The sequence below is a fragment of the Rhinichthys klamathensis genome, unplaced genomic scaffold, assembly GCF_029890125.1.
Source record: "Rhinichthys klamathensis goyatoka isolate OS25496 unplaced genomic scaffold, OSU_Roscu_1.1 h1tg000478l_1, whole genome shotgun sequence".
In the NCBI taxonomy this organism is placed as follows: Eukaryota; Metazoa; Chordata; class Actinopteri; order Cypriniformes; family Leuciscidae; genus Rhinichthys; species Rhinichthys klamathensis.
Window position 1 is genome coordinate 112175 of NW_026606966.1, and position 17102 is coordinate 129276.

General features: G+C 38.2%; 1 protein-coding gene across 2 annotated transcripts in view; it reads right to left on the reverse strand.

Moving 5' to 3' along the window:
• Positions 1 to 9880: 9880 nt before the first annotated feature.
• The window catches only part of neurl1aa (neuralized E3 ubiquitin protein ligase 1Aa), a 106906-nt gene continuing 99684 nt past the window's right edge, over positions 9881 to 17102 (reverse strand). For both annotated transcript variants that reach the window (XM_056237128.1, XM_056237129.1), the window contains exons 5-6: positions 12211 to 12360; positions 9881 to 11900 (exon numbers count right to left, since the gene is read on the reverse strand). In XM_056237128.1, the coding sequence (XP_056093103.1) occupies positions 11659 to 11900; positions 12211 to 12360 (392 nt within the window). In that variant the 3' untranslated portion in view covers positions 9881 to 11658. The remainder of the gene's footprint in view (positions 11901 to 12210; positions 12361 to 17102) is intronic.

Consider the following 17102-nt stretch of genomic DNA (forward strand, 5'->3'; position numbering starts at 1 on the left):
ACAGATATCCAAAAAATGATCTTAGTCCATACATAGTCCAATCTTTTTCTTCTTTTTTTAGACGTCTGAGCTCAGAATGATTACTTCTCCCTGATTCAGTCATATAATACTCATTGCAGCATCAAACAGCTGATGTTCAAGACTGCTGAAATATTTTTCTAATGAATAGTGTGAGCTCTTAATTGGGTTTCGCACTACTTTGATTTATTTTTTCTGCTGGACAGTATTTTAGTGTTAAACAGTTAAAACATTAATTACCTGCTAGATTGCAGTTATATTCTATTAAGCAGAAAGTTGTTTATTTTGTCTTGTTTGTTTGTTTGTTGGTTGTTGTGTGATCACACATGGGCAATAATGATGAATGAAGTCGTTCATTTGTTGTGAATCAATGCATTTGAATTTTTTCTTGAATGCATTGGTTAAAAGATGCAGTGTACTTCATCACCATATAATTTATTTAACAACATTTTTGTTGTATTTATTATTTTAATAAAAAAAAAGATTTTTTTATTGTCATTTGACACATGTGACACTTGATAATCTTGGTAGTTCTGTAGTAATTGGCTAACTGCTATATTTTGAGCTTTTTTTCCTACCAAGATGATTTTTTGTTATGGACTTTATTACTCGTACTCTTAAAAAATGCGATTTTTTTTTTTAACTCATGGGACCATTTCCTCCATGTTTTTCCTCATTATTTATCAACCAAGCTGAAAGCTGCACCTTTAGCAACTATGGACACTTCCTTTCTCGTTATTGAGCCACATAATGCCAGATTATTTAAGCAAAAAATCATTTGTTTTTTTTATTTTAATATCTTACCACTTAAAAAAAAAAAAAAAAAAAAAACGACCTTACAAAAAATCTAAATGATAATCAATCAATCCTCCTAATTAAAAGCCAGCATAAAATGGGAATGATCAAATATCAACTGTCATATATTTTATAATTAAAAACAGCAGGGCTCTATAGTTATATAGTATATCTGGATCCCAAATTGTGACTGGACCAAATTTGATTTGAGTGTTTCTTTTAAATGTTATCTTAAAAATAAAACAGCAATAATGGAATTTGAAAGTTCTAATTCGGGGGATTTTTTTAATTTAACATGAAAATGAAGCCATTGCACTCGCAATTGCAACTCTCCTTTGACGATGGCATTATATAAATGTGTCGACTCACTACAGCGCAGCAGCTTGTGATGGATGTTGCTAAGCTCCATTAACACTATGCTTTTTCTTCATTTGCGCCTATAGAATTTACAAGGGAACCGTTAAGTGTCAAACTAGTTCTTATCTCATATTACTTGTGTATCTGCTAGCTTTGTTTCGTGTTCTTTATTTATTTAAATTTTCAATGCGTTTTTCAGGAGCAATGTTGTGTTTTGCTATTTTTTCTTCTTCTTTCTCCTGTTCACTTTTGACATTACTCAGATGGAATGAGGAAATGTGCAATACAAAAACAGGCATCTCATTAGTTAAGAACCATAGTATTTGGAAAAAAAAATTAGTTTTTACTTTTCATGACAATTTTATGTCACCTAATGCCTGGTTTTGTCCCATAGTGTTTAAAAAAAAAAAATCCTCCGAGTCAAAAAAGTGCCGGAGCGTGCCGCTCAATATGTGTTCAAATATCCCCTAATAGATTGACACCTTCAGTCAACCGGCCAACCATGACTTGATTTCTGCATTCACACTCTTTACCCACTGAACCATCTTGCTTTAAGGGGTTTAGTGACCTCTCAGACCCATGGTGAATCAGTATGGAAATAATAGGGAAGCATGGGCATATCTTATTCTCAGAGGCATTTGTCAGTTCAGCCTGTCGAATCACAAATCTGAGATGGTGGGGCAAAACCATCAGCAGCCATATGAGCGTCGCACCACACACTGCCAACTGCTCGACATGTCTCTTTGACATCCGCCCCTACATTGCACCATTACCATGGCAAACCCGACTTCTCTATCCTAAATCCCCCGACAGCAAGGACTAGCATTGTCTGTTTCCTTTTTAAATTTTGCTTAGCCTACTAACAAGTTCATTTTTATTGCTTATATTTGCTTCTCTTTCTGTCTGAATTCATGAATATCCAAACTTTTACGCATTGGAACGCATGTACTGAGAGTTGTAACAAATTTCGCTTTAGTTAAAAATGAGGAGAGTTATAGAAGACTGTCTTGGAGTTTCTGGTCAAGAGAAAAAGAGAATTTTATGAGAGTTGAAATGTCTTTACATTTTTCTATTGAAACAGGCCCTCTCAGAAAGAGGCTTGCTATGGGTTTTGCTTAATGTTGTGTTTTCTGTTTTCCTTTTGTACGATCACATTAAGATATTAACGTTTTTCCGTTTTCATGGTTAACAGTTTATACGGGAGGATATATGGCATATATTTACAGGAATGTTCCAGGTTCTGCGACATGCTGTCGAAAATAATTTCGTAAAAACAGACGAAACATCTCATGAAAAAAACGTAACTATTTTATGAGGTGGCGATTTGATATGAATTTGGACGATGTTGTTTGCGCAAAAATGTAAAGATCAAAGTATAGCTTCGCCTTCCACGTTCCGCGCGACGTAATTATCGTTATCAGGAGGGTCCGCGTGCCGCCCAATTTTTGTGACCGCGTGGACTTGAGCAAAGTCCAACAAAGTTCGTCCAACAAAGTCCACTAGATAGTGTGTACGTGCCGAATGTGTCTTTCCGCACTCGCACACAAAGGAGTACACTTTGAAAGGCTTGCGCGCTTTAACTGTGTCGAAGCAGAACATGGAAAATTAAGTACAGCCGGGCCATACATTTTTTTAGAAATGTATGAAGGTCCACCGTCATGAATTTGTACTTTTCGAAGGTCCATGAATTTGTACAATGTGATTCATATGGAAACTTACGATATTTAGAAAAAGCGTGATGGTCCACTTCTAAACCTAACCATCATTGGGGCGTAAGAACCAGTACGAATGAGATAGTTCAAATAGTTACGAATTGCAATGAGAGTGTGTTGGTTAGCACACAAATACCTATACAATACTTTGTATTGAACCTGGAACATCCCATATGCTCCTGAATCGGAAGAGACAATTGTTACTTTAAGATAAGATATAGTTGGTGTATTTTTGTGTGTTTGTGTGGTGTATTCTGTGATGGTTTGTGTAAAGAAGTTTTTAAATGGTGGAAAGAGAAGGTGAATAGAGAGAATGTTTGTTTATGATGTTTGGTTAAAAGGGAATCCAGTCAGGTAAGGTTAGGCGTGATTAAACAGCTCTAATGGATTTGAAGAAGTGTTCGCCGTGGAAAGAAAAGCAAGGCTTTTTACGATAATTAGCACTTCAGAGCGCTTGCAGCAGCTCATTATGGTGTCACAGTGGAACTGCGTTGTCATAATAGCTATAGTGAGGCACTGTGTTCTAGAAACACACTAGTTATTTCTGTTGGAAAACTGACTGCTGCTTAATTCAAGTGAGCAGCCTTGTCTTTGAGGCCATTGTTTTCTCAAAACATAACTTGGAGTACACATGCTGAGGTTCAGAAACTCGCGAATGTATATCCACACACCAGCTTGCTGCTGCTGCAAACCTCTTTATAACAATTAAAAAGTTGCTGACAGAATGTTGCTGTAAAAGAATAGGGCTCCTTGTCTCCAGGAGGAGCAGGCTTACATGCGCGCTGTGAAATCATATTACCCGAGTGCTCGGTTAATTACAGATGCTTGGGAAGAGCGCCGTGAATACAAATGTCACACTGATTGTGGATGTCGAGCTGCCAGGGGGGTTGGATCAGATGGCGAGATAGATTGATCGTGTCTCTAATGGTTCACAGCATGTCGAGATGTATTAACATCATCAAGAGGAATCATTTGAGCTTCCCGTGTCAGCGAATGACTGGATTTACTGAGGCGTCCACGTGTTATGTTGGTGTAAAACAAAAAGATGTAAGAATGTACATGATCGATTGTGTCAGGGTGTTATTTACAGGGTATTACAATTGTGAGAAAAAGTCATGGATGGGTTTCTATTTTTGTAGCTCAAAATTATTTAATTGGCAATAATTACAGCAAATGATTCATTGATTTGGTAATTGCGAATGGAAATTCATTGGTTAAAATGGGTGGGAAGTACCTGCAATTAGTTAAATATTTCAGTATTAACAATAATCCAACTAACATTACATGATGTGACCTTACTTGGATAATAAGGAAGTAGGCCTATATTAGGCACGGATTAGGATGGAGAGAGATGTATGTGTGCACACTGTGATGCATGAAGTTTTTAAAGAGAGTTTGGTAGGTTTTTTTCTGAGTTAATTTGCATTTATGATCAGATGCATCAGTGTTTGGTGCGAGGCGACGGCGTTTGTGTTCCTTTTGATGCGAACAAGTGAAGAGAGGGAACGTGCTGCGGCAGTCTAATCTCTTGCTGTTTTCTGTCCCTGTCTCTGCTTGGCTGTCTGCACTAATTATCATTCCTCTTCTCTTAATTAACAGCAAAAAAAAAGCAAAAAATACAGCACATGAGGCAGAAGAGTGTTTTGATGAGTGTCACTTTCTCTGAAAGTTAAATTGATTGATTGCCTTCATCATGCATCCACTTAACATACTGCTGCCTGTGTGCAAGGGTTTCCCTTTTTCTTTTCAATATTATCTTATACATGTACAGCAGATTCTTGGACAGTCTTTGTAATCAAAGTACTCCTCAAGCAATTCTTCAAGCAAAGTTGAATTCTCGGATAGGAAGTGAAGATGCCTACATGAGATGCCACATTGTTTTTCTGTTACAGACCATTGGATGTAACGGATGTTTGGATGGATATTTGCCCTCATAAGATATATTAAAAAGTGTTCCCTTGGACATAATGAGAGAAAGCCTTGCATTGATATTATTCAGCGCTCAGCCAAATCTACATTTTGTATGCATTTCTTTTAAAGATCTAAAGGTCTGCATAGCTTTTAATTTTCAGCATTTTTGTTTTGTGATTTTTACTTTACGTTTTGTTTTTGTACCTTTTTATGTTTACATTGTATCTTGCATTGTCCTAACGGAAAACACAATAAAATGTATCCTCCTTGTTCTTAAATTTCACTGTCATGCTTTGATCTCCATTTAGCAGAGCACATTCATTCATTCAGAAAGGAAAAGAAAATGCTGTCATTGGAATAGCCATATAGCACTACTTATTATAGTATTTAAGCATAGTATGCATACTTCACACAATTTGCACATTTTCTGGTTGCATGACATGGCTACCCAAATGATGGAAAAATGTAGGCCTATACAACTGACACTGTGAAGTAGCAATATCCCACAATGCAAATGCACAATGCTTTACCTTCCATTTCCAGTGTGAATAACAGAAAGTAGCCAATTTGTAGTCATTTTTAACATTGCCAAAGATGTTTGAATAAAATGTTATTAAAAACAAACCATATATAACATTTCTCAGATGATAACTAACTACACATACATGAAGGGTCACGTGATAACATTGTTAAATGCTACCGTGCTACCATATTATTATGGATGAACAAATGTAAGTAGGCCTACATAGGCTATAAATACTGCACAGTAACTCACCTCCATGAATACACAGTAGGCCAATCATTTGATTGCAAGTGGCAACACAGTTTACTGTGTGGAATATTGTATCCCGGACCGGTAGATAGAGGATGAATTTGCGCTAGCAGTAGTCTTCGGTTTCGATTGCCAGGGAAAGTAAGACCTGATGTTTACCTTATAAATGTTTACCTTGAATGCAATTTAATTCGCTTTGGATAAAAGCCTCTGCTAAATACGTATGCTAATTGTAAATAAATTTATTATAATAAGACTTAATTAAAGTCAATAATTTGTATTAACATTATCGCAGAAAAACGCGTTGAACCGCGTGTGATATGACGTAACAATTTGTTGACATTTTGTTGGGCGGGAAGAAAATTTAATAACGGCAACGGTATCAAGCCGAGGCCTGTCTATCAACAAACAAAACTATGGATGTAACTCTGATATTCTGCAGATATTGCCTCGAGGGTACAGTAAGTAGCCTAAATGATGAGAGAATGTTCATTTCAGGTGATATTTCAGCATAAGAATAAATGTTTGACCTATAGGCTATACGATTTTAACATGAAAACAAAGCCTTTGATGTGTGTGAGACTGATGCACATGTGCCACAACAGAAGGACTGGTTAGGCACATATTGTTCTGTGCAGCTTTTGAGAAGAATTGCCAGTTGTATGTTTAGGCATTGTACTGGACCATAGAGTAATATTTGAAGACATGTGAAAATGAAAAAATATTTCTAATTGTTTGTAAACGCTGTCATAACCGTCACAGGAAGGATAATAGGTTTGATTAGGGAAATAAAGCATGATACACGTATTTTTGTCCATTAGGGGGCAGCCTTAACCATCTTGTCAAATGACTAAATCCAGATGGAAAAGAGTGTGTTCACTGTGGGTCTCAGAAACATGTAGCTACCCTTAACCATGAAGGAAGATCTTCATCCCCCTCTCAACTTGAGAGAAAATCATCAAAGAAACCTTTCATCCTTCGTCGGCACACCTCTGATCTCAGGCATATCAAGTAGGCCTACTCCTGTTACAATCCACCTTTAACGTCTGATTCAGGGTCAGGTTACCATCATGGTTCATACTGTATGTTTTCAGACTTTGATTCCTGGTCAGATTCTGAGAGTTAGTGATCACTTTATAGGAAGTCCAGTTGAAGCACCTGACATTGTTTTATATTATAGAACAGTGTAAAATGATATGCACTTGAAGATCAATTGATCAAGAGTGTCATAAATAATTAACTATATTTGAACATATTTGAACAAAGAGGGCACAGAATAGACACCACTCGCTGAAATGCATCTGCAAAGTTTATTGACAGTCATCTTTGACTCAGATAAAACAAAGCTTCATAAACTGATCACAGACATTAGGGAGAAAAAAAAAATTCAGACATGGGGTTTGAGTCCAAAATCGAATGCCACAGTAAGCCGAGCCATTTCTTGTGACTAAATCACTACTGACCTCATGGACTCTATGAATTAATGATTCATTTAACACAGCCCTTGAATGAACCATGGGAAAGGGGAATCTAACATTTTTTGATTCATTATTAGTTTGGTCCCACTGTTCACCAATGGGTAATGAGTGAACGAAACACACTGGCCATAAATGCCGAACAGGAAACAAGAAAAGCAATTCCGATATTTTCTTTAAAACGTATATAAGATAAAAAAAATATTTTTTTGTCATCAATATTGAAAAAATACTTGATCAGCATTATTTAAGGTTGGGGTGATAATTTATGCAATCCCTGATCCCATTTCTGGTTACTTCACAAAACATCAAACTTTATTTTTCTGAAACAAACAGAAAAATTGGCCAATGTGCGAATATGGCTGTTTTCATTATTTCTAGCTTTGATTTAACAAATGATTCTAAAAGAGGAAGGCTAAATAAGGTACATTTACCACAGATTCTGCAACAGACATCAGATTCAACACATCATACTCTAAATAAAGTACATTACAGGGTCGACAACAATCAAAAGCAAATCCAACAGTGGCGCGTCGGTAAGGACTGGATGTCCCTCTGTAGGTCCTCGGAAAAAACAAGGTGGGAGTAGCACAAATGGAAAATAAACAATCCCATTCTATAGCGATTTCATACAAGCATTAAATGATAGAAATGTTGTGTAAGATTAGTACACTTATTCAAACAGGATTAGCTTCATTTTGTCCAAATATCAACATAAAGATGATGTCCAAAAAAAACAAACAATTACAATCAAATTTTATAAAGTGACAAACACAAATATTGCCCTTATATTAACACCCTAAACTGTGCAAAAGACATCATTAGATAAAACTAGGGTGAAAGAAAAAAAAAATTGTGGGGGAATATTGATGATCTTATAAAGTGACTGAAATTGACAGAAAAAGTGCCAGGTTTGTTAAATAAAAACTTTGCTCAAGGTTTCCAAAAATCTTAACAAAAGATCTAATCAGAAATATTAGGCCTTCAGGATATTTTCAAAATTGGATCATTAAATTTCACCTTAAATAGACACCTCAGAACAAAATACATAGCCAATGAAATCATAAAACCTGATATCAAAGGAAGTGTACATAATCTTTAGTTTATCCTGCTCCCAACATAAAGTTGGTTCTGATTGTTTACTGCTAAGCCCCTGATTTGTGTACTGTTCAGTATAGCTCGAATACAAGAAAGCCAGCACAAAATTCAAGAAATACATTGCTCTATAAACCACAGAGGATTGACAAGCAAACTGTACAATCATAAACTTCGGTCCAATAATTCAAAAAGAGAGAAATCAAATAATAAAAACAAAGCGCTATAGAAACACCTCAGATACAGCTATTCTAATAGGTTCCTCTAATTAACATAAATTAACATTCAAAAGTGAATCACCACTTCAAACAATAGAGTAAAACTCTAAAGAGAATATCCTGTCGAGAGCGACAGGGTATTTTCTCGACACGGTGTTAGCATTGCCTGTAGGAGAGCTGGCTAATACTAATAGCAGCATGGATTTAAGCGCCAGCGGCACGATCGCTTTACACAAGCTAACTGGCTAGTTATGAACAATATTAACCTGCAGTCAATTGTAGATCACTGATATTTCTCTTGAGCTGCTTTAACATCCATACGTACACACAAATGCACATCATTGAGTCCTCTTTTGCTTTTTTGCCATAAATTCCAAAATGTGATCTGGAGTTCTAAAAAAAGGCTGTTCCAGCATTTAATGTGGATCGTGGGATAAGTGATGTTCATAGGAGATCTAGAACCAAACATGTTCACTGATGGAATATGACATCTTTCCTTACCAATCTTATTAAAAATGGTCGTGCCACATTTCGAAATTGTTCATTAACTCTTTCCCCGCCATTGATGGAATTTTCCATCATTTATTATGAGACGACGCTTCCCCGTCACTCACTGACTTCTCCGTCATTTATGAGATGACGGACGCTTCCCCGCCAGTGACGGAATTTTCCGTCATTTATGAGACAGCGCTTCCCTTGGAAAACCCAGACAACTTCCGGCAAATTTAGATTTGCTCTGAAAGCTAGTCTGGAAAAGAGCTCATTCAAGCCCATTTCCAATCCGTCGAAATCGAGGCACCAATCAGAAACGTTGGGGCGGGCTTTACACGATGACGACAGCGCTGGGATTTTGAAGCAGATTTTGTAGCCTACATTACAAAGATGGATGCCGCCGTCGAACATCACTCGTTCGAATCAGCTATCGCGTCTGTTTTAAGCGATTTGAGCGTTTCCTTTTTGTTAAAAACCAAGCAAAGAACAACACTCCGCTCTGCATACGTCATCTCCTTCATCGCTCTGATTGGTTGTAGCCTAGGTCTATCCGCGACGTCCGTTGGTGACGCCCCTATGGAAATGATTTGTCTATGACGCTTTGCCAGACCATAACTCAGTTACAACTGAGAATGGTCTGGTTTTAACCAGGCTACCCTTGCCATTGAAAACAGTCAAAAAAGGAGCAGAAACAAGTGATAAAAGCATTGCTTATGCACGTTGTAGTCGTGATTTTCTCAGCGTTTTGTTCAAAATGTTGCTTTTTTTAATGAAACTTACCCACATTCAAATGTTGATAAAAAAAAGAATGCATGAAGCTAGAATAAAACGTTTTTTTTTTTGTTTAGTCTTTTTTAAGCAGAGGCTCTGTTCTTTCTTTTGATATATTGCATATTCAGATACTCATCCAACAAAATATTCTGGGGGCCATGATTTTTTTTTAAAAATGATCAAAAACGTTGGCGACGGCTGGCAACTTAAAAAAAAAAAAAAAAAAAAAAAAATATTGGCGGGGAAAGAGTTAAGTAGTTTTGCATAAAGAAAATAAGCATATTATAAGACAATTACCCTTTTTTGCACATTTCACCCCGACTTTCATGACAATTGGGGTGAAATATGACAAGGACATTTTCTTGACATTCATTTATGCGGCTCTTCAGATATCAGGAGACATCAGGTTCAAAGTGAGATAAAATTCACCTCTCAGTGACAACCTTAGATGTCCTCCTGATTCCAAGAACATACCCACTCAACTATATCCTACAGCAGCAGGACTTTCTATAAATGAATTATCATTCAGTAACCTCAATAAGATTTTCAGACAGTTTGTAAAGGTTCAAATGAGAAGTCTGATGTCAAATGTTACTTTTAACACGAATGTGGCCTTGGAGGGCAAATCTTGATAATATTTTTGATCCTCCTTTTTTTGTTTTCTCAGCACCAGCAGGGACACTGAGCCAGCCTTATGGCTTTTCACCTGTTTTCCTAACATATTCCATTTGAATCAGTTATTTCATCAGTGGCCAGGGCTCACTATTATCCCCATACACACCGTTTCTGGCCTACAGTGGGGGGCTGGGAGAAATATGGATTAACTGTGCAAATCAAATATCCTCTGACCACAAATGACTCTTTCATTGGTTAATGCCTCACGGCTGTTTTCCTCCTTTCTAGATTTTGCTCTCCATGGCAACATTGCAATTGCTTTAGCAGAAAACCCAAAGCTTGCGTGTTCGGATCGACAGTCAAGAACAAGTTCACAGTAAATGAAGGTTTGATTAGGCCAACATGTTTTAGGGTCGTGAAGTGAGGTGCTCTATTTAAACCGCACTTCTCTGTGGCAATCACATTTCCCAGAACCGTTAGATGAATTAAAATATCCAATATTAGCCTTCTTTTGTCCAGAAATGAGTTGTTATATAACAATCTGCCACATGACTCATTGGTTAATCATTCCTGTGTATTGTTATAACAAATTATTTCTCTTTAATTACACCACAACGTCCTGCTTGTTGAACACACGCATAAGCAAAATTATAGCAGACCGTTAGCTGATTTTACCTGCTACCTACCAAAGCATCAGATTACATTACAAAACACATGATCAAATACTCATCAATGCACAAAGACCTCCAGATCAACTCACTTCAGAGCACATAATAAGGACAAGCTGTCGGTTACACAACTAGCATGAAATGTGAGGTATGAAAAAAAAGCACTGTACCTTTATATCTGTATTCCTATCTCTGTCTCAGCCCAGCACAGACAAAAATTGTGAAACACTGAGACATTTTTGTATGAATTTCATCAGTGAAAGTGCCTTAGCTGGTCTGACTAGCTCTGAGGACAGCAGAAGAAAAAAATAAGAGACTGTAACACTCTATTGAATATGATTCCAGCTTTTAAGGATGCTATGAATAAGATTTCTGCAGTCTATTATGGCTCACCAAGAGGGTAAAAGAAATGCGAGATGTGCATCCTTGAATATCTCCTGTATCACCTGAAATGTTCTGAATTCGATGAGATACTGCCCATGATTCTATGTCTTACATCAGTTGAAAAGCCAGATGCTACTGAGGATCAGCAGCATCACTGGTTACCATAGCAACAGAGACTTGAGCAATGAAATACAAAAGACCTTTGCGAATGGATGCCTGAGCCTTGAAGATTTGAGGGTTCAAAAGTCATCGCCGTGGGAACGGAGACCCATGCAGTGCCAGAGAAAGTCCCTGAACTGTGACACCAAACCTTTCTTGAAACAGATCTATTAGAGATCCTTAATGGCCCTTATGTGACTTGGGTTTGGGGCCCCCCTAAGTGCTCCGGTAGGTCTTTATAATGTCTTTGATAGCTCTCCTACAGATAGGACAGCTAGCGTTGGCCATTTTTTTGAGGCGGAGGCCACAGGTGTAGCAGAGACACATGTGTCCGCAGGCGTAGATGACGGTGTCCACTGTGTTTTCATAGCAGATAGAACACTCGTCCGGCCATGAGCCTGAGGCAGATGGGAAAGTGGGTGATTTGGGGAGACTGACGGGTGAGTTGGGTGTCGTTCCTGTGACAGAGAAAGACAGGAAAAAATGGATTACCATTTATACATTTTTAATTGTAGTAGTTGCTCCAGGAAATTAGTTAACATGAGCCTTTCAAGCCAAAAAAGGATGCAACTGTGTCATAAAAGTGCTCATATGAATATATATGTATGAGTATAATCAATGTCTTCTGCAGCTATAAGAAAGTTTGTGTGAAAAACAGATCAAAATACAATGCAATTTTTCACATATGCCAAAAATCTTATCAGTAGATAATAAAAATGTACAAATGTATTTTTCCAGGAAATCCTGAAATATGATAAACATGCAGACCTTCAGTGGAGCTGCAGAAGGCAGCAGAACAGCCGTGTTCATTTAAGATGGGCTCTGGGCTTCCACCACACAGGCCTGAGGGTGAGAGGGGCGAGGCAGAGGGAGAGCCAGGGCTGGACGGGTCAAGAGCATCGCCCAAGAAAGTGGAGCCTGAATATGCACAAAGTAGATACAAACAGGTGACAGACTTTTTAATATGACCCCTTTCAGTTCTACAAATAATGGATTCTGCACACAAGAATTTTTTTTTTATGACTTTCATGACAAACATTCCACACTTCACTCATTAGATCTTTCCCTGAAGCCCTAATTGTCGCAATCCTGTACTATTAAATATGATTGCAGACCTGTGCTTTCTGACTCCCAGATATTGTGTAAAACCAATTGGATCGGATATTGAACAATGTTGTGTAATATACATCACATAGTCAGTGAACATAGTTACCGCCTCAGACTGAGACACTTTTTTTTGGGTGCAAACCGTAGGAGACATTGAGCTGTGAAAATTATCAAGGGAGCTGGTATTGTAACTCTGTCACCCTCTTCGCAGAACTACATAGTACATACTGTACAGGTACTGTATTTGTGGATGTTATGGGGGTGTTTGTTTCACTAATCTCAGTACATTGTCCTGGCTGTTAGAGCCTCAGGACGGAATCTAAATCTGACACCATTAAAGATCATGCTGGCCTGAGATTCGTTAACAGATCCCGACACCCAGGGGACCAAAAAGGAAAGCCACCTCTCTTTAGCAAGAATTGTATCTAGCAGACCTAATCTATACAGCTTGAATAGAATATAACAGCAATTCTCTCACTGACTGAATCATTTGGAGCAGTTATTGACTTATTCACTGAACCGCAAATAAATTCAGCCCATTTACTGATTGGTTGTTCATATAACAAACGATACATATTAAATGTTTGGTATTAAATGGTATTTTAATATGAAGAAACATTCAAATCTGTTGATAAGGATTGTTTTAGAATATATGATTACATATGGTGTATATGACCATGCATATTTGAAGGCTGGTGGTCTGTTCTCATAGAATTATTAAAAGAATTATTAAGGAAACCCTTAATTGGAATCTGAATCGGAACCAGACTCCATTTCCATCCTTAATAATGGCCACGGTAAGATTTCAGGGCCTTTTAAAGTAGAGCTGAGACTGAATTAAATTGAACTGACCTAATTTCTAGTATGCTGGATCTTCTGATATATATATGTGTGTGTGTGCGTGTGTGTATATGAGAGGGAGAATTGGCTGAACTAAAATGCTATGCTGACCTAAAACCCATGAATATACTCTCTCTGAGGTTAGTCTATATATGCGTGTAGTGTGCATTTACTCTGGATGAGATCTATGACAGTATTAGAGTTAATAACATTAGGAGTCGGTGGGATTCCCCAAGGTTCTGTCTTGGGTCCGTTAGTGGTGTAAATTATACATGTGTGTTTTCTTTGCTCACGTGTTTGCATACAGTATGCAAGTCCTACAGTGTGATCCTCGATTAAGACGGAGTCAGGGTGAGGGGTTATATATGAGATGGGGTCCACAGAGCGTGATCCTTTGTGAGCCTGACATACCATTCCACCTTCCTGTCATTCCACACATAGATGCATCATAAATCCCCTTCACCAGGCCTCAGCAACTGGCCCTGGATCACAAGGGCCAGGCCTCTTCAAGCGCATCTCTACTAGATTAACAGAGACACAAGAACAGCTGAGTCTCTCTAACCTCCACCCGTAGAGGGAGAGACTTCAATAAAAACCTATTAGAGAAAGTCGGCCCTCTCTAAAGCCCTTTGCCATGTGTAAAATGAGCACTATGTGTCAACATGGCAGAAAGTCTTTTCTATCTTTTGAATACCAAAGAGGTACTGACTAAACCAGCTTGCGTGGTATAAACAGTCACATCATTCATCTGTCAAAGCTGTGAGCTGCCTATGTCTTCACATATGTCCTACATCAGGGGTCTCGAACTGAAATTACTGGTGGTGGCAGTGCACTGCATTCAGTATAGAAGTGGTTTGGTTGAGAAAAATGAACAGACGTTAATTAAATGTCACTTTTAGTCAGGTTCACACATTCACACTGATTTTAGAACAAGTATATTTCATATGTGTATACACTAACATTCAAAATTTGGGGATATATATAAATGCGTTAAGTGATCAATTAGCTAGCAGACATACCTTTGAATAACAGATAAACTGCAGATGGAGAGAGTCAAAAAGGAAACGTTTTTTTTTTCCATGTGTCTATTATATGCATGTGTTTGTGCATTTCATTTATTAGCACTAGATTTAATTACTGTGCTTGCAGGGCAGTGAAATCTAACAGAAGTAACCTGTATGCATACTTACAGTCACTATTCTCATGCTGAACTGCGATTGGTTCCTTGGTCTTCCTTGGATTTATTTGCATTCTGAATTGTGTGTAAATATATCTTAAAAATATATAAATGTATCTTTACAACACGGCTCTCTGGTATACTTGATTCTTCTTGATCAATAATAACATTAAGCATAGTTTTATAATAACCATTGTACTACTTTCAAATCTCTAGTATCCTTCCACTGGCTTGTTTTATTTTCCAATTACAGTCACTAATTGATGGCATTTTGTGAATCAAAATGATAATCTACTTGCAGATTAGTAATGCTAAATAGATTAATATTTGAATTCTCTTCAATTACACAGAACCAAATTCTAAAACCTAAGCTTACAGTACATAAAAAATATTCTTTTATAGCATCGCAAACTCTGGTATTTCTTTCATATTTCACGTCTTTTTATTCTATATTCCTTCTGCCGTTACTTTTGAATAAGCACAATGAGAGCACAACTAAATTGTTATTACAATGATGTTTTGAACCTTGAATCTTGAAAGAACAAAAAGATGTAAACGAGAGAAATGTTCTCAAATGAATGCTCTCAAATGAAGTGTGAATCGCCCACTCTCCTCTTCACTTTCTCATTTCTTTTCCTTCGCTGCATGATAATGAGAGGGGGTGAGTGCGTGTGTGCAGTGTGAAGGAGGGAGGGGAATGTGCTTCCAGCGACACAGACATCTTGGAAAGTGCATACAAAGCTAACGGAGGTCAAACCCCTCCCACTCATTCTCCTGTAATACTTCCTGTCTTTAGCATATACAGTACTTTGTTTAGTGTGTCAGTCACAGGTGTGTGGGTGAGACCTGGAGCACTGTCTGGTGTTCTGAAAGGTTACTGGATTGCTTCTGAATTGTTTATTTATCAACACCTAGCAACAGCACAGTTTTGTATTTAAAATTTAATAAAATATATTGGAACCCTCCTTGGGTTTAATAAGCTGAGATGCATAAGCAAAATCCTTACATTTCAGTGTGAAACTGTCTCACAACGCTGTTTTATGAGAGGACACAATCTGTAATAAAAGGACAGGACTTGATGTCATATTACCCAGCAAGAATTGTTTTGTGAAAAGTGGCATTCCACACCCGAATGTGAGTCTGCAGTCGCATTTTAAAACACATTCTAAGCCCCAATTTCAGTTGGACTAAATGGGTAATTTTTTTGGAATCTTTATGTAAAAGCTTTAGTCCAACTGAAATCATACCAGTTTGTTTTGTGTAGGGATGCACGATATGAAAATTTTGGCTGATACAGATAGCCGATAATTCTTTATATTGGAACGCCGTTAACCGATATATTGTCCGATAAATCTAAATCCAAATTTGTAAATAATTTTTGAGAGCCTGATTGCAAAACCAAAAGTCTCACCATAAGAAAACATGTCCCAAGCACACGTTTTTATGTAGCCTATATGACAGACTTGCATTTCCTTTTTTTGAAGTGATCCCAATCATGTTTCAAGCAATTCAAAACCATTGTGGCGAACAGTGTGCATCTGAAGTGTCTCAGCTGAAGGAAATAATCCAGGGGCGGACTGGCCATCTGGAGCACCGGGACTTTTCCCGGTGGGCCGTTGGCCAATGTGGGCCGGCCCGGTACACATATAAAAAATATATAAATAAAAAAAATGACGGAAATCATAATATTACATTTCTTTTCTCCGCAAATGGATGAGGGAATCGATCGCACGGGCGCGGCCGACAAGGAGTGTGTTTTGTGTGCATGCACGTGAGTGTATTGCCCTCCCTCCCTGTTTGGTCTACTCCATTGCGTATCTTGAAACACGCCCTCTTTTAACGTCCTGGAATCACACCACCAAGCCAACGCCGTCGATGAACTAGCGCAGAATCAGATGAAAGCCGACTGTAGCTGTGTCCCAATGTGAAGGCTGCGTCCTCCGAAGGCCGCATTTGAAGGCCGATTGGCCCATTTGAAGGCCGATTGCGTCACAGCGGCGCGACGAAGGCTGTCCCAATTCAAAGGCTGCATCTTCGAAGGACGCATTTGAAGGCCGATTGCGTCACCGCGGCGCAATGAAGGCTGTCCCAATTCAATTCCGCATCCTTCGAAGGCAAGGGGGTAATCCATCAGCCGGAAGTTGAAGCTGCCTCCGGGGGCCGCCATTGTAGCTGGCTATCACCTGCTGTTAGCATCCCATTGACTCCCATTCATTTTGGCGTCACTTTGACAGCGAATAACTTTAAATCTGAGGCGTCCAAAGACTCCATTTGTCCATTATTTATTTCTAAAGAAACACGACAATGTACAAAAAGCTCCATTACTTTGTATCTTACGTTATGGCCCCGTAGAAGCCATTCTTGTAAAAATAGGCTAACGATTGCGTCATAACCTCGGGACGCTCTGTCGCACAGTAGAGAAATGACCGTATAGACAGAAGTAGAAGCTCGTAGGCAATCGTTTACTGTCTATGAGGCAATCGGGTGGACATGGAGGCATAAAGTCAAGGGAGAAGCCCATAGATAGAGAGTTCAT